This window comes from the organism of the source record quoted next, unplaced genomic scaffold (assembly GCF_019419815.1).
Source record: "Pyrus x bretschneideri cultivar Hongxiangsu unplaced genomic scaffold, Pyrus_bretschneideri_v1 Contig6, whole genome shotgun sequence".
NCBI classification, from domain to species: domain Eukaryota; kingdom Viridiplantae; phylum Streptophyta; class Magnoliopsida; order Rosales; family Rosaceae; genus Pyrus; species Pyrus x bretschneideri.
The window spans coordinates 6,396,878-6,419,148 of NW_025999798.1; the positions used below are offsets into that span (position 1 = coordinate 6,396,878).

General features: G+C 35.6%; 2 protein-coding genes across 4 annotated transcripts; both read right to left on the reverse strand.

The window, feature by feature from the left end:
• Window positions 1-7,548: 7,548 nt before the first annotated feature.
• Window positions 7,549-10,086, reverse strand: LOC103944674 (probable inactive serine/threonine-protein kinase fnkC). 2 transcript variants are annotated; one of them, XM_048571765.1, is made up of 7 exons: window positions 9,824-10,086; window positions 9,451-9,550; window positions 9,216-9,345; window positions 8,856-9,025; window positions 8,460-8,751; window positions 8,001-8,164; window positions 7,549-7,931 (listed from the first exon to the last, which is right to left on the reverse strand). In XM_048571765.1, the coding sequence occupies exons 2-7, from the start codon at window positions 9,476-9,478 to the stop codon at window positions 7,777-7,779; spliced, it is 939 nt and encodes a 312-aa protein (XP_048427722.1). In that variant the 5' UTR covers window positions 9,479-9,550; window positions 9,824-10,086; the 3' UTR covers window positions 7,549-7,776. The 2 variants fall into 2 exon arrangements, with proteins under 2 accessions (XP_048427722.1, XP_009353406.1); XM_009355131.2 differs by having other exon boundaries at window positions 9,451-10,086.
• A 4,684-nt stretch (window positions 10,087-14,770) lies between these two features.
• Window positions 14,771-17,044, reverse strand: LOC125467833. 2 transcript variants are annotated; one of them, XM_048571766.1, is made up of 7 exons: window positions 16,943-17,044; window positions 16,733-16,862; window positions 16,365-16,534; window positions 16,178-16,225; window positions 15,934-16,075; window positions 15,279-15,442; window positions 14,771-15,209 (listed from the first exon to the last, which is right to left on the reverse strand). In XM_048571766.1, exons 1-7 carry the CDS (start codon window positions 16,968-16,970, stop codon window positions 15,055-15,057), a joined length of 837 nt encoding a protein of 278 aa, XP_048427723.1. In that variant the 5' UTR covers window positions 16,971-17,044; the 3' UTR covers window positions 14,771-15,054. The 2 variants fall into 2 exon arrangements, with proteins under 2 accessions (XP_048427723.1, XP_009353408.1); XM_009355133.2 differs by having other exon boundaries at window positions 15,934-16,225.
• Between the last annotated feature and the right edge of the window lie 5,227 nt (window positions 17,045-22,271).

Genomic DNA, 22,271 nt, shown 5'->3' on the forward strand with positions numbered 1-22,271 from the left:
GATGTAGGGCTCGTCAAGAGCTTTCGATGGACACCAAGATCACCCAAAACAGAGCTCGGATGAAGAAGATACAAGCGGGTCAAGTTTGGTGGATTTATGGGTCCAAGTCTCCCTAAAACGGGTTAGTAACAACTTTTTTCCATTTTTCAGAAACCTCTCCCTTTTCTGGAGGTTTCACTCCCATTTATAGCATTTTGGTAAAATTACCAAAATGCCACCAACTTCAAGCGACTCTAACTTCTCCTTTCTGACTCGGAAATAGGATCTGTTTACGCCTACGCGCTCATGGAATCGAACTCTACCTAACCAATTCAAGAGTTGACCGAAAAGGTCGAGAAAATTAGAAATGTCTAAAGTACCCCTCACTTCGTTTTTCTTAAATTTGAAGAAATAAAGAACTAATTCCAATCAAATCTTCGAAATATGTCAAGAATAAAATAAAATAATAATTTCGGGAATGGGATATCACAGACATTTTAATGAATACTGAGCTTCTATCATTTACAACTGTTTGTGCCATAATTCAAAGAGAAGTAGTACGCATAAAGTTATGAACATGGGAATCAGGGCGAGTGGTTCAGAAGCTAGAGCATGTGCATATAAAACTAGGATTGCAGGGAAGGTAAAACACGCAGGAAAGCCATAAGGTTATGCAAGGTTTTTCACTGTGATTGCATGCCCCTAACGTTGCAGGGAGCAACCTTTATATAATCATTTTTCAGATTTCATCAGGGTTTAAAAAACCCTATTTACAAGCTTACATTTCGAAATTCAAATACTATAACTAATTCTAATAAAACAAATATTCAAAATTCAAATGATTTTAACAGAAGCTCCATTTGATAAGTGTTGTTGACTGAGTAAACCAACTGAAGAGTTTCTCTTTGAAGAGGAAACTTGACTCTGTCTAACAGTGCAATCAACTACAAGTCATCTAGAGACAATGATTATAAGGGAAAAAAGCCTAACTTGGAGTTCATTTATTGCAATGGTGTTGGACGCTTAAAAAATAGATGTTGGGTCTTGCATCCTAAGCTGAAGCCAAAATTTGACAAGGAGCACAAGGTTTTTAGAGATTACAAGAGTTCTTATTTTGGAGAAATTTTTCTTTGTGCTTATAATACAAGTGGTACACCACATATTATTATATAAGGGGTGGGAAATTTTAATTTTTATGTTATTGATTTTTTAACACAAGAATCTCACTACTTGTATAGAGACACGTGGTGTATCACCCCGTGTTTCGGACACATTGAAAAATCTCTCTTCATTCTGGTTCTCATACATACAATCCCAAAGCAAACCATGCATCAAGCTTTACCACTGGTGGGTTAGCAAACTTCACTTCAAATCCTACTACTTTGATCAATGAATTTGCTACATATCTCCGAAGAAAAAAGGGAAGCACTGAGTGTGAGGAAATGACTGGTGGAAATCCAACAGCTTTGCATGGTAAATTTGCTTGGTTCTTGGCAGATTCAGATAGTGTTTCATTAGAAGACATTCCAGGTATCATATCTGCTCTCTCAACTGCTCCTAATATCAGTCTTTCACATGATTTTTAGATCATATACTCAAGGTCTACTGACCACATGACAAATCAATCTTCAAAGTGCATGACTTTGAAAAACTAGGTAGAGGGAAAATAAATTTGCTCTCTGAAAATGTTGAGTCTACTACCTTGTATCTTCCTTCCTTTTCTTTCCAACTTTTGTCTGTTGGGAGAATTACAAACTCTTTAAATTTCCTGGCCACCTTTTCTATCACAATGTTGTCTTTCAGGATCGAGTCACCAAGAAGCTGATTGGTGGAGGGTTCTACTTGAATAGATTGTATTAGTTGTCAAAGGATATTACAATTCCAAGGGTCAGTCAAGTCAGCCTAAATCCAGTCTAAGAACATCATGAATCAATTCTCATCTAATGAATATTAAGATCAGACAATTCTCATCTAATGAATATTAAGATCAGACAATGCCATTGAATACACTTTAAAAATCATGAGTGAATATTTGAGCACATATGGCAACATACATAAAAAAAGTTATGTAGGTACACTACACAATACGATGTAGCTGAGAGGAAAAATAGAGACTTGCTTGAAAAAACTCAAGCATTGGTGCTTCAAATGAATGTGCCTAAAAGACTTTGGTCACAAGGAGTTCTCACTGCCCAATACATCATCAACAAATTGCCTAGCAGGAGTTGAAACTCAAAATCTCCTTATCATGAAGGGGCCAAATGGTCAGTTGCTCATGGTATTCTGTTGAACAAAAATGACAACATTCAAATTAAATTATGGGGTACACATGATGCGAATTGGGCAGGAAATGCTATCGATCGAAAATTAACCACTGGCTATTGTGCATCTGCTGGAGGAAACTTGGTCGCATAAGAGCAAAAAACAAAACGTAATTTGCTCGTTCGAGCATCGAAGCTGAGTATAAGGCAAGGCGTCATTTGCTTGTGAGCTCATATGGTTAAAAGGACTTCTTTCTTATTTGGGGTTTCCCAATAGCCAACCTATATCCCTCTTCTGTGACAATCAAAATTGGCAGCAAAAGAGAGTAGGTGTCAATTTCTTCCATTTCCTTGGTTTTATGCTAGGGCCCAAAGAAAATTTCTATTATTTTTTCTTATTATTAGAGTGAATTTTAACTTCTTTTCACCCAATTTTTAGTATATCAAGACTAAATTAATAACAAAGAAACATATCGGTTGGATATTAAAATAAATGAAGATGTCAAATTGCCACATAAGTCATCAAATTTAAATGTGATGTTTTGAATTTAACATCCCCTTGGAGATGCTCTAAACATATCGAAGTCAATTGCCATTACATTCGAGAAAGTTCAATCCCAGACGATTCAAACTCATTATCCTCGCAACCATGATCAGCTTGCGGATGTTCTCACCAAGACCCTACCCACGAATTAATTTAACTTCTGTCCAAGCTTTCAATCAGTCAATCTCCTTGATCCAGCTTGAGGGGAGAATTGGAAGTCAACTTCAACATTTTTATTTTTTGCTTTAACATTTTCTTTTTGCATTTCTCCTTTTGTCTTTCGCTCATTGTCCAGTAATTCGGCCTTCAAATACTCAATTGTTGGAATTTGTAGGGTAAAAAACAAAAAAAGGCAACTTATGCAGCTTTAGTCCCTAAGGGTGTGTTTGTTTGGCTTCACTAATTTTTACTGAACTAAATTGGACTACTTATCAGTGTAATTCTGTATTTGTTACGTAGCGAGACTAAGTTTAATGGGATTGAAGGGGACCCGCGTTCACTAACTCTCTCGCTAAAGGGTCTTAGCGAGGCCCCCGGTTTACAATAGGACTGCTAAGACTCTCGCTGCATTCATCTTCTTCGCATGTGTCCTTCTCTGCTTTCTTCTCCGCATCATGTCATACACTCACCAAACTCCGGCAAGATCACATCGCCGGTCCAAACCACCACCAATCTTTCTCTATCTCCTCGCCCTGAACCCATAATCTCAAATGAGACCTCAGATTCGACCTTCAATCGGAGAACCCTAGAGCTTCGTTTCGAGAAAACTTCGGCGATTTAAGGTTTTCAAATCAAAACTTTGGTCCTGCATACACAAGTGAGCTTGAAAGATTTGATTTTTTTGGGATTTGATTTTCCTTACAAAGGTTTATAACTTTGGAGGGTTTGCAGAAGTTGATTGGGTTATGGGTTGGGTGCTTTGCGTTCTTCTTCTCTGTGAAGGGAGACAGGTTTTGTGAGTTTTCTGGGATGCCAATTAGTTCTAATCAAATTGAATAATTTCTGGATTATGTTAATGGAGTGGTTGATCAAATTTTAGGTTAAGCATTTGTACGATTTCTGATTTCTGGGATACCAAATTGAACGATTTCTTATTTCTCTGGAATTTGGGTTAAGCATTTGTTATTGAAAGTTCTGTAATTTCCAAGGTACAAAGGCGAAGAAGATGCCATTTTTTTCCATATATTAATGTTGATATTTTTAATAGAAAAAAATTAAAATATAATAATTATAATAATAATTTATTGTTAGTCCAGTTTCATAGTCTAACATAGTTTTAGTTCAGTCTAATCTAGTTTATACCAATCCAACTTAGTTTCTAAAGTTAATTCAGTATGAGATAATCGAATACAACAAACGCACCCTAATATTCTAATAGAGCAGTACAAGTTTTGAACACAACGCATCTTACCTGCAACTTGGTCAAAGCCACGGCTACCCATGATGTGAAGAGGTTAGAAACAACGGTGTTGGATTTGTTTTGCAGTTGAAAAATAAAAAGCTGCTTAGTTTTTGCTCAGGAAATATTAGCTCCTTAATTGATTGAGACAGAGAAGGAGCACATCCACGTGACAAGTCTCCGGTATATTAATTTTACGAAAACAATCTCTCCGTTAATTGATTGCTCAGGAAATATTGATCTCCGGTATACTAATTTTACAATCTCTCCGCTTCCCTATTTTACGAAGACAAACTTGTGTGGAATTTGTTTGCCACGTGACAAGTCTTATCAACCACTCCATCAAATTTCTAAGTGAAGTTTAATGATAAACTTTGTTGAGTGACATTACAATTTACTCAAAACTCACCACGTGAAAAGTCTTAAATATGATTTTTTATCATTCTTTTATATTTAAAATTCTTATAATTATTTTTTCTTACTAATTAATATATACCATGGATCAATCTAAAGTGCCCATTTTTTGTTGTTTTATTAACACTCAAGATATTGTTGAATACATGCCATAGAAAAAATTATTTAAATAACTTGTATACTCTTGTCTGAATGACTATTTGAGCCCTATACAAATTTGAAAAATAAATACATAAAAAGATGAATAGACCCCAAAATTATTTTTTGCACTTATCCTAATATTATTATTGTTCAGCCTTTTGTATGAGATAAAAGTTTTAGCAGCTTCAGAAGCGAGAACCTTGTTTTTAGGTCTGTGGGATGGTGGTGTGAAAACATGCAAATTCTAAATAGACTTAGCCATTCGATTATAAATTCCAGATGTAATTCTACACAGGGTTTGCTAATTCTGATTTCCATTTTTTTTTTTTTTTTGGCAGATGGCTTTGCTAATCCTTTCAAGCTCGTTCCATTTTCTGCAAAGAACCATGTTCATTTTCTCTGCGAATTTTTTTGAAACAGAGGAATACGAAATACGAAATTGGGAGAGAGAGAGAGTGTGAAGGAGTATTTATCATTAATAGCCAAAATTTGACTCTTAATTTCATACATGTCTGATTTTATAAAAACCTTCAAATATGGCAAAACACATATATAAATTTACCCAAACACCCTCAGATGCTAAAAGAGAAATTCACAAGTTCTAATGCAGAACCTGCTGTCCTTGTGTCATTGAATGCAAAGGCATTGTTCTATCTACTATACAAGGGACAACTTCATTCAGGAAAAACCATAATCTTTTGGAAAGCGATATGAATTTGTTTATCAGATGAAAAGTTCTTCAAGGGTGCTTGCTCAAAATTGAGTTTATAAAAGGAGAATCAATGATTTTTTTTGCAAAGAAAATGTTGAGATACAGACTTATAAGAGGATAATCAATGATTTTGATTAGAGTATATTTTCCATCAAAAAATTACAAATGGAAAAAAAAAAAGTAGGAATTTTGAGAGAGAGAGAGAGAGAGAAGTGGAAGACAATTCAAGAAATGTGGACAAAACATCGCTTGATAAAATTGTATCCATGGTAATTTTGTAAATCGCGAAAATGACTTTTGAATTTGAAAGTTTGCTGTGCAGTTGGTATGTGGGTCTGCAGTTTTCCACTCCATGTCTGAAGGCAGAACATCAAAAGGGTTTTGGTTTAGGTTGTAATTAGGTTAAATTATACGGGTGTTTGTGTCTATTTAAGTGAACATTTTGTTATATTTGACAGTTTTTATAAAAACTGAAATTTTTTAACTTAAGAGCCAAATTTGGTTATTATTGATAAAAACTCAGAGTGAAGACCCACTGCAAAACATAAAGTGGAGGGAAATGTGGGGAAAAAAAAGGGGAAATAAAAAAAATTAGGAAACATTAGATTGATCCATGGTATATATTAATTAGTAGAAAAAATTATTATGAGAATTTTAAATATAAAAAATGATAAAAGATTATATTTAAGACTTGCCAAGCAGTGAGTTTTAAATGGATTGTAGTGTCACTCAACGAAATCAAGTGGCAAGCCAAGCTCTACAAAAGTTTTTCTCCTATTGTACACCCCTAAACACTACAAACAAAACCCTTTTCAGACAAAAGGATTTCGTCAGGTCAAACACTATTTCGTCATCCAAGATTTTACCCAACGGACATTCGTCGAGCCAAGTTCATCGCATAGAACTCGTCGCTCAACAAAAATTTAATTTCGTTATGTAAAGTGCATTGACCAACTTGGGTTGAAAAAATAACACGCCCGGCGACATCATTTCGTTGGTTGCCGAAAATGAAAAAAATTCAAAATATTTGGCACAACGAACTGGTCGTCAGCCAATTAATTTAAATAAAAAAAATACATGCTCGACGAATGTATTCGTCAGGCAAAAGTTTTAATTTCTTTTAAACAAATTCGTAATTTAACTAATTAATTATATTAATCTACAAATATAAAAAAAAATATTTAATTATATTAAACTGAATATTCATACAAATGTATGTAAAATGTCCTAAATTACTACTAGTGGGGTGGCTGGTAGGATGGCAGCTGAAGATCGTCGGAGGATCGGGGATGCGAGTGCCAAAGTTGTCATTGCATGCGCTATACTAGCAATGTAATGTCGAAGCTCCTCATCTCAATGGCGCGCTGCTTCTTCTCAAGCTTCTTCTCTCAGGTGCACTTCTTCTCACTGGCTCGCTAACTCCATCTCCAACTGCTGCAGTCTAAAAGACATCATGCTCGAAAACTGAAAGCTAGATGAAGAAAATCTCTTGAGGTCTCGAACCCGACTTGCTCATAGGTTGCAGAATTCCTTGCCTTTCCGCCGACCAACCCCGTCCATCAGCAATTGCAGAGACCCCTCTTAATGTTGGGCACTTTTGGGCCCATATAATGGTGTAGGCTGGTAAAGAAGCCATAGAAAACCCAAGGGAGATTTAGAAGCCCAAGGTCCAATGGGCTTAGGAGAAGATACTCCCAAGCACTAAAGTCGACCGCTTATAAGTTCAGCTCAACTAGGATATGTAAAGAGCTTCGACTGCCAGGGGCATGTGGGCAGGCTAACAACTATATGGCACAAGTCTCTACGAACAAGCCTACCCAAAAGTCAATCAGGTCACATCACGGATCACAGTTAGTGGCAAAGACCTAGGATGGGACGTAAAGGTGGTCGGAACGCCGCTCGAAGAGACAGGGTTGGATAACCAAGGCTAAGCAGGGCATTTGGCTAGCATCATTCTGAAATAATGCACCATCTCGACTGAACACATGTCACTTCACCGCTGAATGTCTATTTGTTAGTCTTAAATGACATAACATGATGAGGCAACATATTAAAAAATGTGCATGTTAATGGCTCGATATGTTTAACGCATTACAGATTATAAAAGAAAAGGCCTTTCAATTTGCAAAAATCACAAACTTCAGCTAAAATTAATTAAAAACATCAAAATACCCTTCAATCACAAGTCATTTGGTGAACAAGGATTTTAGCACTATGGTATACCCACATCTAGACGGTGCTTTTACAATATCAAGGACAGACAAGGCCCTTAGTCCTTTTATTCGTAACATCTTTTTAGGAACAGTTAAAACATACGACATGCCGACTACAGTGCTGTTGCAGTTCCACGGATAGTGACATCGGCCTCCACTGTGCAAGCATCCTTCACCAAAAACCCATTACCTGCCTGACTGAAGGTGTCCAGTTTAAGGAACGTAGGCCAACCGAAATCCCGAGTTGAGGTACTGAACCAGTTGTTAGCTACACGTAATACACCCTCATGTTATGAAGGATGCATACAATTAAACACTGAAATAGGACAATCTTTACCTTTTAAGCACTCATGTTTGGCATGCATTTGATCTACAATGCGCATGGAAAACTCTGCAAATACTTTGGAACCAGAAAGTTTTTCCGGATCATCCAATTCCAAGAAAAGAGAAATATGAGTACCCTTTCCTTTCTTATGTCCCTTAGGATAGAGCACTATCTTCCTGCAACATTGGGAAGAATATGATGGCTTTTCATTACATCTCTCATTGGAAGCAAAATTTCAACAAGTTTTACGGTGATCGGCCACATCTAGTGCGAAAATTTAGTTAAAATTGCATATATGGTTTGAAACTCAAAAATCATATCATTTTGCTATGTTGGGGGAAATTAACTTTAGCTAATAAAGATGATTATCATGCAGGTAAAACAGGATGAGTGTTAAGAGATTATACAGTGGATAACAAATTTAACATTCTCTTATCAAGGGTATTAATATAAAGGGCCTGGCAGAGATACCAATTCCGTTCTCTGGCAGTGAATGGTTCTGATTTGTAGGGGTCAGCACCTAAATTTGAAAAGTTCTCAACCTTCCAAACATGCTTGCACATAACAGCAACGTCGACCATCGATACTAACTCTCCTTTGCGAGCCCTTCTTTCTTTACAAACAAAGACCTCAGCTCCAATCACACAGGAATCATCAATGACATATCCATTGGAAGCATCAGTAAACGATTTAAGACTGATAAGCCTATCAAATCCCGAGTAACGCATCACCCTATGGAAACACTTTTCCTTTTTATTGGCATCTATGGAATATGCAAGGTTCAAAATAAAGATCAGAAAATGAGCAGTGACCATTACAATTTGCAAACAAGAAAAATTTCAGGTCTATGAAGTGGGTATAATGTACCTTGAAGAACCAGGAACATTCCCTTATTCTGATCAAGTAAAAAGAACCTGAAATTAACATATACTTCGAATCCAGTCTGAAGTGAATCAGCTCCAACCATTTCCAAGTAAACAGAGATGTGGCCTTCCACATTTTTCTTCTTGTTTCCATTCGGGTAGAGCACTAGTTTCCTGAGAGCAAACATACAGAATGGCTAACATTTTTTTACCAGCTTACACAGCACATGATATACGAAACAAATTATTGTGTTACAAAAAAGGAAAAATGTCATAGAACTAATGTCAGACAGCGAGTGTGAAACGTAAGTTTGCAGATGATATTAAACTCAAACTTCAGCAGAAGATATAATGAGGGATTTACCATTTGTATCCTCCAGCTTCAAATTCTCCCGACTCATATTTGTCCACTGAAATTTTGGTTACCCAAGAAAATGACCCGATTTTCAGAAAGTAATGAGTTGGAGCCGAATCTGAATATGATGTCGAAAACCCTGAAACAGAAAAGTGTTGATGCAAGTGTATATCAGGCATCTATGGCATACAACAATATCCTGAAATCTGAAAACCGGTAATATAAAGCAGATAAAGTATCTAACCATTTTGTTGAAGGGGATAACAAGCCATGGCAATAAAACTGAAATTGCTTAACAAACTGTTAAGGCTAAACAGTTATCTTTTGCTTCAAGAGGAGCTTGCCTATATATATAATGTCATTAGAGAAGGAAATACACGCATCCAATGAAGAGATTTTTTTTAGTGTGCCCCAAACATAGGATGATATGCCACACGTCATTATACACTTGAAAAAAAAAAAAAAATCTCTTCAATTGTATAATGACATATGACGTACCATCTCATGCTCCGGTACATTGAAAAATCTCTCCATGCAAGGAGCATGCTGCATATTGGATGAGATATGTCTTTTCATCTCTCTATACAGTACTCAATAGCTTCATGCATTGTGGATACCTTGGATTTCGTCTCTCTATACTGTACTCAATAGCTTCATCCATTGTATAAAGGAAGACACGTACACTTCAATTTTCAAACCATACAAAGGTCTTTCTTCAAATTCCCACACAAAGCACTCAAAGCTTTCTTCCCAAGACAATGAGGCAATATTCATGCCCATTAAAACGAAATTTTGAAACTTTGAATTAGCAACATAACTTGAATCCGAGGCACTGAACCAATTATAATCTGGAAGAATACGAAAATGTTCTCAGTTACTCCTGTTGCGATTATAGATTTAGGCACTGGTTTGGAGGTCCATTGAGAAATATTGGAAGCCAACTTCAACTTTTTGCTTTTTGCTTTAACTTTATCTTTTTGCTTTGCTGTCAACTTTTTCTTTTTGCTTTTCTTCTTTTTTCTTTCACTCATGGACATAGTCATTCTAACGTAAAAGGTACGAGAACTTAATACTAATGTTTGATACAATGAAAGTTGTCATGCTCCAATCCCGAGACATAAGTAAAAACAAACCAATAGTTCAACCGCCTAAGAACCTTTCATTTTGTTTCGCGGCTGCACCTAACATAAGGGTTAGATTGCCTACTTACTTACTGTGTGAAGAGATTAAGCCAATTATAATTCATCGTTTTGTTAATCTCAAAAAATTTGTATTTGCAATGACTTCCAAAAATTCTTATGGCATCATCTACTAGGAAAACATAGAGTTTTAGACAACTTCTGGACAACTCACAATTAATTACGAATAACATTTCAAGAACTCTGATTCGAGCATGATTTTCGCCTATGCGTTCGTGGCATCGAGCTCTATTCAAAAATACTAAAGTGACCCTAAAAGGTCTATGGATTTTTAATAACTAATTACGAAAAACCAAACTTTGTAACTCTAAAATTAATAAAAATTAAATTAAATTCCCAAACATTCGAAATACGTAAAATTTGACTTAACTCAACTTTAAATCATCCTCAAATCAACTCAACTTCAATTCATCCTAAAATGTACAATATAAAGTGAATACAAATGCATGGATTAATTACAAATACACATCATTTACTCTTTCAAACAATGAACCTAATGTAGAAAAGTCAATGAACCTAGTGTAGAAGAGTCAATCAACCTATGTAGAAGATTTAATGAGCCTAATTATTTAGTGGACCTAAATAACACTCACCTTCTAATTGCTTTAACAGATTTCTGTGAATGAAGGCTTAAGCCACTTTTGTAGGAGAAGAGAGAGGCTTTTAACAGGTTCTTTCAGATCATCCAATTCCAAGTAGAGAGAAATATGAGTATCCTTTCCTTTCTGATTTCCCTTAGGATAGAGCAGTAGGGATAGAGCAGTAGCTTCCTGCAACAGCCATCACATGAAGAATAAGTGTACATTTCAAGATTACACGAACATCCTAGTTTAATTTAAAACAACGGTTCTATACACATTGGAGAAAAAAATTTAACAAGATATTTACCAACACTTTTAAAAATAATGTAAAAATCGTGTAGTTCAAAAAGTATATCCTTTTGAGATTAAGCTCCATTATCAACACATTGAAGAAAAAATTTAAAAAAGGTGATTTAGCTCTATTTTGATAAGATATAGTAATTGAATTATCGAGAGTGAAATCTTTTATCATTGGAACACCACTTCAAGCCTTCAGCACTGAATACTTCTTGAGTAGTAGCTCTCAGCATCTGACCTTGAGAAGTTCTCAACCTTCCAAACATGACACTCTCCATTTCCTGTTCTTCTTTCTTTACAAACAAAGACGTCCACTCCAAACACAGGTATCATCCATGAGACTTCCGTTGGAAGCATTAATAAAAGCTTTAAGAGGAATAAAGCGATCAAAAACTGAATAAGGTATCATCCCGTGAAAACATTTTTCCTTTCTTTCGCATCTAATCAATGCAACATGAAAAATGGTTCAGAAAAATTAAAAGGAATAACACGCTCCGAGAACATGAAAAAAATCAACTCCTCAATCATACACTTATTGAGATAAATTTGAAGATACAATACCGTGAAGAACAAAGTAGAAGCCCCCTTTCTGTTCAAGCAAAAATAACCTGAAGTTAACAAACACTTGCCAACCAGTCTCAAGTGAATCGGCTTCAGCATTCCCAAGAAGAGAGATATGTGCTCAGCCACGTTCCTCGTCTTGTTTCCATTCGGGTAGGGCACTAGTTTCGTGTGATCAAACACATATGTAATAAGGCTAATGTATATAGAGAGCACTGAAAAATGGTGCTTATCCCAACTTCTTTCTCAACCCTTTTTCTTTTCCCAAAAATATTATATGTGTAACTAATGATTTGCAAACCAAACTACATCATTAAGAAAACAAAAAAACAAAAAAATCATTAAGAAAACAACAATGTCTTTGGACATGATCATTGGGGCTTACCATATATCCTCCAGCTTCGAAATCTCTCGACTCATATCTATCCACTGAACGTTTGGTTAGCAACGAAAAACAACTAAATTTTTAGACTGTAATAATATGGAGGTGAATTTGAAAACAATCTCAAAACCCCTGAAACCAAATAGAGGAAACACAGGAAGGCATAGTGATTCAAGCATATATATTAGCATCTATAGATACAGTGCACTTAAATCTGAATGCATCATTGGCCTCTAAAACACAAAATATAGAGACGAAGTAACTAAGTATGTTAATTGCCATTGATAGAATTTTTACCACCTGCAAAAGTAGGGATAAAAACACTTAAAATACTTACACGAGCACAAGGTAATCGTAGTACAGCTCTAACAAGGTTGTTCTTCACAGGGGGTTGAATGAATAATTTATGTCAAACCAAATCTTAATTAATTATTTAAAACAAAGTTTAGAAAAAGGTTGATTTTGTGATTTAAAGTAATAAAAACGAATTTAATAGAAATACTTAAATAAATCGGAAAAATAAAATAAACTAAAAGAAAACGATTTTTGAAAATTAAATTGTAAAAGCACTAGGGTTTTGCCGTCAACTTAACAATCCTATATAGTTCTTCCAGTTACTTATGAATTACACATACATATTTTGAAGGTTTGGTTTTTCCTAATATATGCCTACTTGGACCCCAACATAGAGCATATATCAAACATGCAACCTGTCAGTGGTATTCAGATCAAATTTAAACATACTTAACTCATTAAGTTTTGTGAAAACCCTCTGAAATGCAACCCTTAAGACGTGGTATTTATTCTAAGTGAACTTGCACATATTAACCACAAGAAGCCTTCGTCAATTTTAGGGACCCACCTTCGACCAAAATTGCATCAAATTACTTTTCTAAATATCCTAATGATGATCAAGCATTAAGACATGTAGATAGTTTAAATACAGTGATTAATAATTCAAACCTGCATGCATAGAATCATAAGTAAATTGAAAAGAAACTGCATATTCTTGCTAAGGCTCGTGGCCTAAGAAAATTAGTTACGAATAATTATAAAACAAAATATTATTAAAAACAAGGATAGAAAACACATTGAAAGAAGAATACAAATCCTCAAAGCCTAGCAAAGTTCTCCAAAATTTATGCGTTCTCCTCTCCCCAAAACCCTAATGGTTAAAAAGCCTTATTTATACTACTACACAATTAAAATCCTTACTAGAAAATGTCTTTTAAAAACTAGGAAACATAATAACTTTAGAGAAACTGGGAAACTTAATCCTACTTAAATATAGGAAATCTACCCAGCCACAAATAAGCCACGTTTATGAATCTTAAGGCTCCAAAATAGGCCCAAAACGACTAGAAAATAAGTTTGAGATGTCCCAAACATAATTTCAGAAGGCCTCAAACCCAAAAGACATCATCATGGACGCCAAAAAGCCCAATTATGCCCCAAACATCACTCTAACATCATTGTGCGCTGATCCTTTATTTCATCGCCATAAATAAACCGCTTTATAGAAAAATCTAAAACTTTGATACGAACAAGTTGAGAGATACACGAACATCTTCCATTTGGAATTACTTCAAATTCGTCTGTTTGATCACTTTTTGCTCAAGATGAAGTTGAATGTCCTACATTGTAAATATAATTCAAAATATCAAAATTTCACCAAAATAATTACTTAAATATACTAAGAATAGGGTCAAATATAAAATATGAAATCGACTCATCAGCCATCATGGTCGAAATTAAGACTAACCATGGAAGTAAAGCAGTTTTCCTTTGCTTCAAGAGGACTGCCCTTGTTACCTATTTGAAAATTTGAAAAACAAACAGAATTCTTATCATTTTGATTACATAGGGAGAAGATGACGCCTCATGCGTGAGAGGCGTCTATAAAAAAATTTGTTTAGAGAATGGAGCTGTGCAAAAAGTTGTTACAGAAGAACTTAAATAGATCCCAAAGTTAACAAAGAACTTAATATAAAACAAAGTTAACGTTTTCGTTCAGTCAAATAAGAAAGTTAAATATACTCATAGCAGTTAGAAAACAAATAAACAATGAGATGTATCACAATTATTGACAACATCATCATTATCGTTACGGTCATTGTCATGTTACTTACGATCTCCAAAGAATAATACATTGGAATGTTGTTACAGGACATAAGTAATTTGAATATCTTATCAATGTTACTTTCTATTACCGAATATCACAACCTCAACAAGGTTTATTTATTTATTTATTTTTTTTTAATGCAAAACACTGTGATGGTACTTAAGCGACTCGATATGTTTAATTTTTGTTTTTATTATAAGTGATCTTCTACCCTAATTAACACTAAAAGGGAGGGAGGGTTTTGAACTTTGAACCGGCCGGGACACAGTGAGTTATATAGGGGCTACGTGAACTTTGAACTGAATGTTTTGGCTGTTGCTAAACCAAATAGCTCAACTCTCTGAATAAAGTTTGCCCATTTATTGGTCTTAACTGACCTCACACAGCGAGGTGAAATGTCAAAAATGTGCATAACATACTTATAAAGAAGAAAACCGGCCAATGGTTCAATATGTTTAACGCATAACATACTTATAAAAAAGAAAACCGGCCTTCCAATTCGCAAAAATCACGGACTTCAGCCAAAATTAGTTAAAAACATCAAAATACCCTTCAATCACAAGTCATTTGGTGAACGAGGATTTTAGCACTATGGTACACCCACATCTAGACAGTGCTTTTACAACATCATGGACAGTGGACAAGACCTTTACTCCTTTCAATCGTAACATCTTTTTAGCAACAGCCAAAACATACGACATGCCGCCTACAGTGCAGTTACAATTCCATGGACAGTGACCTCTGCTTCCACTATGCAAGTATCCTTCACCAAAAACCCATTGCCTGCCTGCTTCAAAGTGGCTAGCGAAATGGACTTATGCCAGCCCCAATTCGGCGTTGAGGTACTGAACCAGATGTTATCTACACATAATCCACCCAGATGTTATGAAGGATGCATACAATTAAACACTGAAATAGGACAATCTTTACCTTTTAAGCCCACTTGTTTGGCATACATTTGATCTACAATGAACAGGGAAAACTCTGCAAATACTTTGGAACCAGCAAGTTTTTTCGGATCATCCAATTCCAAGTAAAGAGATATGTGAGTACCCTTTCCAAGGTTATTTCCCTTGGGATAGAGACTTATCTTCCTGCAACATTAGGAAGGATATGATGACTTTTTATTACATATCTCTCGTTATTTGGGATGGGACCCAATTCACCTCACATCTTTGGGATTGAATTAAATGAGCAAACTCCTACATGGGAAGCTAAATTTCAGCAAGTTTTACAGTGATCCCCTTCTTTTCAAGTATTTTTGTTATGAGAGGTTAGGTTTATGTCCCTCCTAACTAGATGTAACTTTTTTTTTCGTTATTAATAAAATTCTCCTTGTACAGTTGAGGTTTTCAAGAAGGAAAAAAAAAAAAAAAGGAAAAAAAATCTAGTTTTACAATGATCACCACATCTAGTGCAAAAGTTATGTAGTTAAAATAGCATATATAGTTTGAAACTCAAAGTTCATATCCTTTCGCTTGTCATTGCAGGTAAAACAAGATGAGTGACAAGAGATTATACAGTGGGTTAAAAATTTAAAGTTCTCTTATTAAGGGTATTAATATAAAGGGCCTAGCAGAGATACCATTTCCGTTCTCCAGCAGTGAATGGTTCTGATTTGCAGCACTCAGTACCTAACTTTGAAAAGTTCTCAACCTTCCAAACATGCTTGCACTTAACAGCATCCATGATCTTCGAGATTGACTCTCCTTTGCCAGCTCTTCTTTCTTTACAAACAAAGACCTCAGCTCCAATCACACAATTATCATCAATGACATATCCGTTGGAAGGATTAGTAAATGATGTAAGAGTTATAAGCTTATCAAAACCTGAATAACGCATCATTGCATGGAAACATTTTTCCTTTTTATTGGCATCTATGGAATACACAAGGTAAAAAATAATGATCAGAAAATGAGCAGGTAGCATTGCAATTTTCAAACAAGAAAAATTTCCGGCCTATGAATATGAACACTTGATGAGAACTAACTTTTGAAGTAGCTAGGTAGTATGTACCTTGAAGAACCAGAAACATGCCTTTATTCTGATCAAGCAAAAAGAACCTGAAATCAACATATACTTCATATCCAGTCTGAAGTGAATCAGCTCCAACCATTTCCAAGTAAACAGAGATGTGGTCTTCGACATTTTTCTTCTTGTTTCCATTCGGGTAGAGCACTAGTTTCCTGAAAGCAAACATGCAGTATGGCTAACATTTTATTTTTACCAGTTTACATGCACAGCACATGATATACGAAACACATTATTGCATTACAAAAAGGAAAATGTCATAGAACTAATGTCAGATAGTGAGAGTGAAACATAAGTTTGCAGAAGAAGATATTAAACTCAAAATTTAGCAGATGATATAATGAGGGATTTACCATTTGTATCCTCCAGCTTCAAATTCTCCCGACTCATATTCGTCCGCTGAAGTTTTGGTTAGCACTGAAAACGACCGGATTTTTAGAGCGTAATGAGTTGGAGGTGAATCTGAAAATGATGTCGAAAACCCTGAAACAAAAAATAGTGTTAATGCAAGCACATATTGTTTAGACAAAAACAGGTAACATAAAGCAGATAAAGTATTTAACCATTTTGTTGAAAGAGAGAACAAGCCATGGCAATAAAATTGAAATTGATTATACAACTGTTAAGGCTAAACAATTATCTTTTGCTTCAAGAGGGGCTTACCTATATATAATGTTATTAGAGAAGGAATTCAATGTGGAGATTTTTCAGTGTGCCCGAAACACAGGGTGGTAAGCCACATGTCATAATACACTTTGAAAAAAAAAACTTTTTTCTCTAATTGTATAATGACATGTAGTGTACCACCCTGCGTTCCGGACAAATTGAAAAATCTCTACATGCAATGTGCTTCATGCACATTGGACGAAATATGTCTTTTCATGTCTGTACTCTACTAAGTCTAATAAACTCGGTGTGCAATCTCTTTCTTTTCCAATTCATTAAAAAAAAATTAAAAAATTATAAAAAATTATAAAAAATTAAAAAATAAAAAATAAAGCAACTACTCAATGGCTTCATACATTGTGCCATTGTGGATTTGGTAAACTTTGAAAGTGAAAAGATTGTATAAATGAATACTCGTACTTTAATCTTCAAACCATACAAAGGTCTTTCTTCAAGTTCCCACACAAATCAGACAAACCTTTCTTCTTCCCAATCACAATGAGGCAATATTCATGCCCATTAAAATGAAAATTTGTAACTTTGAATTAGCAACACAGCTTGAACCCGAGGCACTGAACGAGTTAGAATCTAGGCACTGCTTTGCGATAATAGAAGAATACGAAAAGGTTCTCAGTTACTGCTGTTGCGATAATAGATTTAGGCACAGCTTTGCAGCTCTATTGAGAAATATTGGACGCCAATTTCAACTTTTTTTTTTTTGCTTTAACTTTTTACTTTTGCTTTGCTGTCAACTTTTTCTTTTAGTTTTCTTCTTTTTTCTTTCACTCATAGTTCTCACTTTAATGAAAAGGTAAGAGAACTTAATACCTAAGTTCAGATATTATTAGAGTTGTCAAGCTCCTACCCCAAGATATGACAAAAAACAAACCAATAGTTTAACAGCGTAGGAGCTTTTCGTTTTACTTTGTTGCTCCATCCAACCTTAGGGTTAGACTGCTGACATACTCTGTGAAGGAATCAAGCCAATCGTAGTTCATCATTTGTTAAGCACTAAAAATCTTTTATTTGCAATGACTTCCAAAAACTCTCATGGCATTATCTAGCATGAAAACATAGAGTTCCAGACAACTCATAGTTTTACAATCAACAACAAATAATGTTTCAATAACATCTAAGTCGCACACGATTTTCGCCTACACGTTCGTGGAATCTAGCTCTATTCGAAAATACTAATAGTGACCCCAAATGCACTAGGGATTTTTAACAACTAATTCCGAGAAGTTGAACTTTGTAACTCTAAAATTAATGAAAATTAAATTGAATTTCTGTAAATACAAAATACGAAGTATTTGAGTAGTGAAACCCGGGGACACAATTTCACATCCTCCCCCATATAGAAATTTTGTCCTTGAAATTTTCAATACCTTTTACACTTCAAACCGTTCCTAGAATTATTTAACATCAAATTCGACAATACATGTCATAATACTCTCGGATCCCGAGGCACGACTAAAAACAAACCAATAGGTCAACCGCGTATGAACTTTTCATTTATTTTGTGGCTACACCTAACCTTAGGGTTAGACTGCCTACTTGCCCTGTGAATGGATCAAGCTAATCGTACTTTGTTGGAGTTTGAATGTGGACAAAAACCGGTGAAAACCATTGTGGAAGCCAAGGGAGGCAGAAATAGTCGCCACTTCACCGCAATCGCTTTGATGGCTGGTCTGATGTTTGGGTTTTGTGGGCCAAACCCAAGTGAGTGTCTTGATGGTGGGTGATATATGGGTAGTCGGAGATGGAAGATCATTGGCCGGGAAGCTTAAGAAAAAACGGCGGTTTCAAGCCGCCACGAACTGATAGTTAGTCCTATCGAGTTTGATGTTGATAATGGTAGTCATGAACGAAGACATGTTGACTAGAGCAGTTGCAGGTGGTGGGGTTTGCTGGGAATTAGGGATGTTTTTGTTGTTGTAGGAAGACATGATGGGCAGGGAAAAAAAATGGATCGTTTGTCGTTGGACTTAAAAGGCTCTGTGTACCTGTTTGGACCCGATTTTACACTATCGGCCCGAGCGATTGAGGCTGTTGAATAAGCATAATTTTAGACCATTGAAGGAAAAAATGGTTGAAATAATTTTCAATTATTATTGAGAAATAATATTATGATTTTAATCATGATATTATCTTTTAGTAATATATTAAATTATTTAAACCTAATATTTGTCTAAATCCCAATTAATTTGAATGACGGTGGAATATTGGGATATGCACGGCGTCAGATAATGAAGCTAGCAGTACAGTTCAAATTGATTTGGATGTCTGGCAGTGAATATGCATATTGAAATAGCTTGGAGTGGAGATCAGCATTTGGGATTTGATGATCTTAAAATCATGGTTTTGGATAATGATGAGATAAGGAACCTAGGCAGACTAGGCCTTTTTGCATGGTGATGGATGTTGTCAGATGGGTTTAAAAGCTACGGATGGAGTTTTGATGATAAGAAACCTAGGTGGGCTAGGTTTCTTATGAGATATGATAAACCTAACTTTTATTAGGTTCGAAAAGTCAAGGAAAAATCCCACAGATCAATTTGAAGGATATGCCTTGGTTTTCGTTGCGGATCAAGTTCAGTTCCACGAATTAGAGTTGTAGTTGGACTCTACAAAATTATCTAGTCGTGCCCAGTAGAAGATATGAATGCTATAAATACAAGGTGCGTTGCAACAAGTGAGCATTCTCCAATTCAACACAAAAATTGCCCTGCGCAAACCTCTCAAACATCTTGAGATTTTTTTTTTCTTTTTCCATCAACACATCTTCAGTTTGGATAAACAACACTATGAAGACAACCAGTGACATCTTCAGTTTAGATAAACAACACTGTTGTCGTAGAATCAGCCATTCCCGGAGCACCTTCAGTTTGGATAAACAACACTGTGTCGAGGCCGACTGGTTACCAATCCAAGTCTCGGTTGAGAAGGGTTTCTGAATCCTTATTAGCAGAGGTCATCTTATTAGCCTTCTCGATGTTACAAGTTACTGCATTCGGCACATTGAATGCCGAGTGATTTTATGATTAGATACTCACAAGTGAGTTTCAGAGTTTGGCATTCTGACAGCCGAACCATATTTACCATCAAGACGTACATCTTTTTTGAGTACCTATGTCTGTATAGTTTGGAGCCGATTCGATGTGCTTATACTCTTACGAATATAATCATTGTGACCGAACCCGGCACCGACGATTCGTGAACTTCGCAGAACTAGCAACCTTGTCTTCAGGCTCAAGAACCCGAAGGCCGAGACGTGTTCCTTCCTTGGTTGCAGTTGCAAGATCAAGAAGTCAATAACGTGTTCAACGCAACATCAACAAATTTTACTCCTCGGCCGATGAGTTGGCACACCCCGCACACAACCGAATGACGTAGTTAGCTTATTAATTACTCGCCATGCGCACCACGTAGGCTTGGTAATTTTTAAGGTCAACAATACCATATAAAACTAGGATTGCAAGGAAGGTAAAACACCCAAGGAAGCTATAAGACTACACAGGGTTTTTCACTGTGACTGCATGCCCTCAACGTTGTAGGGAGCAACCTTTTTATAATCACTTTTCAGATTACATCAGGGTTTTAAAAACCTTATTTACAAGCTTACATTTCGAAGTTCAAATACTATAACTAATTCTGATAAAACAAATATTCAAAATTCAAATGACTTTAACAAAAGCTTCATTTGATAAGTGTTGTTGACTGAGTAAACCAACTGAAGAGTTTCTGTTTGAAGAGAAAACTTGACTCCATCTAACAGTGCAATCAACTACAAGTTATCTAAAGACAATGCTTATAAGGGAAAAAAGCCTGACTTGAAGTGCTTTTACTACAATGGTGTTGGACGCTTAAAAGATCGATGTTGGGTCTTGCATCCTGAGCTGAAGCCAAAATTTGACAAGGGACACAAGGTTTTTAGAGATTACAAGAGTTTTCATTCTGAAGAAATTTTTCTTTGTGCCTGTAATACAAGTGGTACACCACATATTATTATATAAGTGGTGGGAAATTTTATTTTTTATGTTATTGATTTTTTAACACGAATCTCACCACTTGTATAGAGACATCACCCCCTGTTTCAGACACATTGAAAAATCTCTCCTTATTCTGGTTCTCATACATACAATCCTGAAGCAAACCATGCATCAAGCTTTACCATTGATGGGTTAGCAAACTTCACTTCAAATCCTACTACTCTGATCACTGAATGTGCTACATATCTCCAAAGAAAAAAGGGAAGCACTGAGTGTGAAGAAATGATTGTGGAAATCCAACAGCTTTGCATGGCAAATTTGCTTGGTTCTTGGCAGATTCAGATAGTGTATCATTAGAAGACATTCCAGGTATCATATATGCTCTCTCAACTGCCCTTAATATCAGTCTTTCACATGATTTTTAGATCATATATTCGAGTTCCACTGACCAAATGACAAATCAATCTTCAAAGTGCATAACTTTGAAAAACTAGATAAAGGGAAAATAAATTTGCTTTCTGAAAATGTTGAGTCTACTACCTTGTACCTTCCTTCCTTTTCTTCCCAACTTTTGTCTATTGGGAGAATTACAATCTCTTTAAATTTCCTTGCCACCTTTTCTCCTCACAATGTTGTCTTTTAGGATCAAGTCACCAAGAAGCTGATTGGTGGAGGGTTCTACTTGAATAGATTGTATTACTTGTCAAAGGATATTACAATTCCAAAGGTCTGTCAAGTCAGCCTAAATCCAGTCTAAGAACATCATGAATCAATTCTCATCTAATGAATATTAAGATCAGACAATGGCACTGAATACATTACAAAAATTATGATTAACTATTTGAGCACACATGGCATCATACATTAAACAAGTTGTATAGGTACACCACACAAAACGATGTAGCTGAGAGGAAGAATAGAGACTTGCTTGAAAAAACCCAAGCCTTGGTGTTTCAAATGAATGTGCCTAAAAGACTTTGGTCTCAAGGAGTTCTTAATGCCCAATACATCATCAACAAATTGCCTAGCAGGAGTTGAAACTTAAAATCTCCTTATCATGAAGGGAAAGCCAAATGGTCTGTTGCTCATGGTATTCTGTTGAACAAAAATGACAACATTCAAATTATGGGATATGCATGATGCGAATTGGGCAGGAAATGTTATCGACCGAAAATTAAGCAATGTCTATTGTACATCTGCTAGAGGGAAACTTAGTCGCATAAGAGCAAAAAACAAA

Bases quoted from the DNA above. Each gene is read 5' to 3' on its own strand.
- LOC125467833 (XM_009355133.2), bottom strand. From the start codon at position 16,970: ATGGCTTGTTCTCTCTTTCAACAAAATG. The intron at 16,863-16,942 runs GTTAAATACTTT...TTTTTGTTTCAG, and splicing joins TTCTCTCTTTCAACAAAATG to GGTTTTCGACATCATTTTCA. The intron at 16,535-16,732 runs GTAAATCCCTCA...GTTTGCTTTCAG, and splicing joins GAAGCTGGAGGATACAAATG to GAAACTAGTGCTCTACCCGA.
- LOC103944674 (XM_048571765.1), bottom strand. From the start codon at position 9,478: ATGGCTTGTTATCCCCTTCAACAAAATG. The intron at 8,165-8,459 runs GTATCTCTGCCA...CCAATGTTGCAG, and splicing joins ACTGCCAGAGAACGGAATTG to GAAGATAGTGCTCTATCCTA. The intron at 7,932-8,000 runs GTAAAGATTGTC...TATTACGTGTAG, and splicing joins CAAACATGAGTGCTTAAAAG to CTAACAACTGGTTCAGTACC.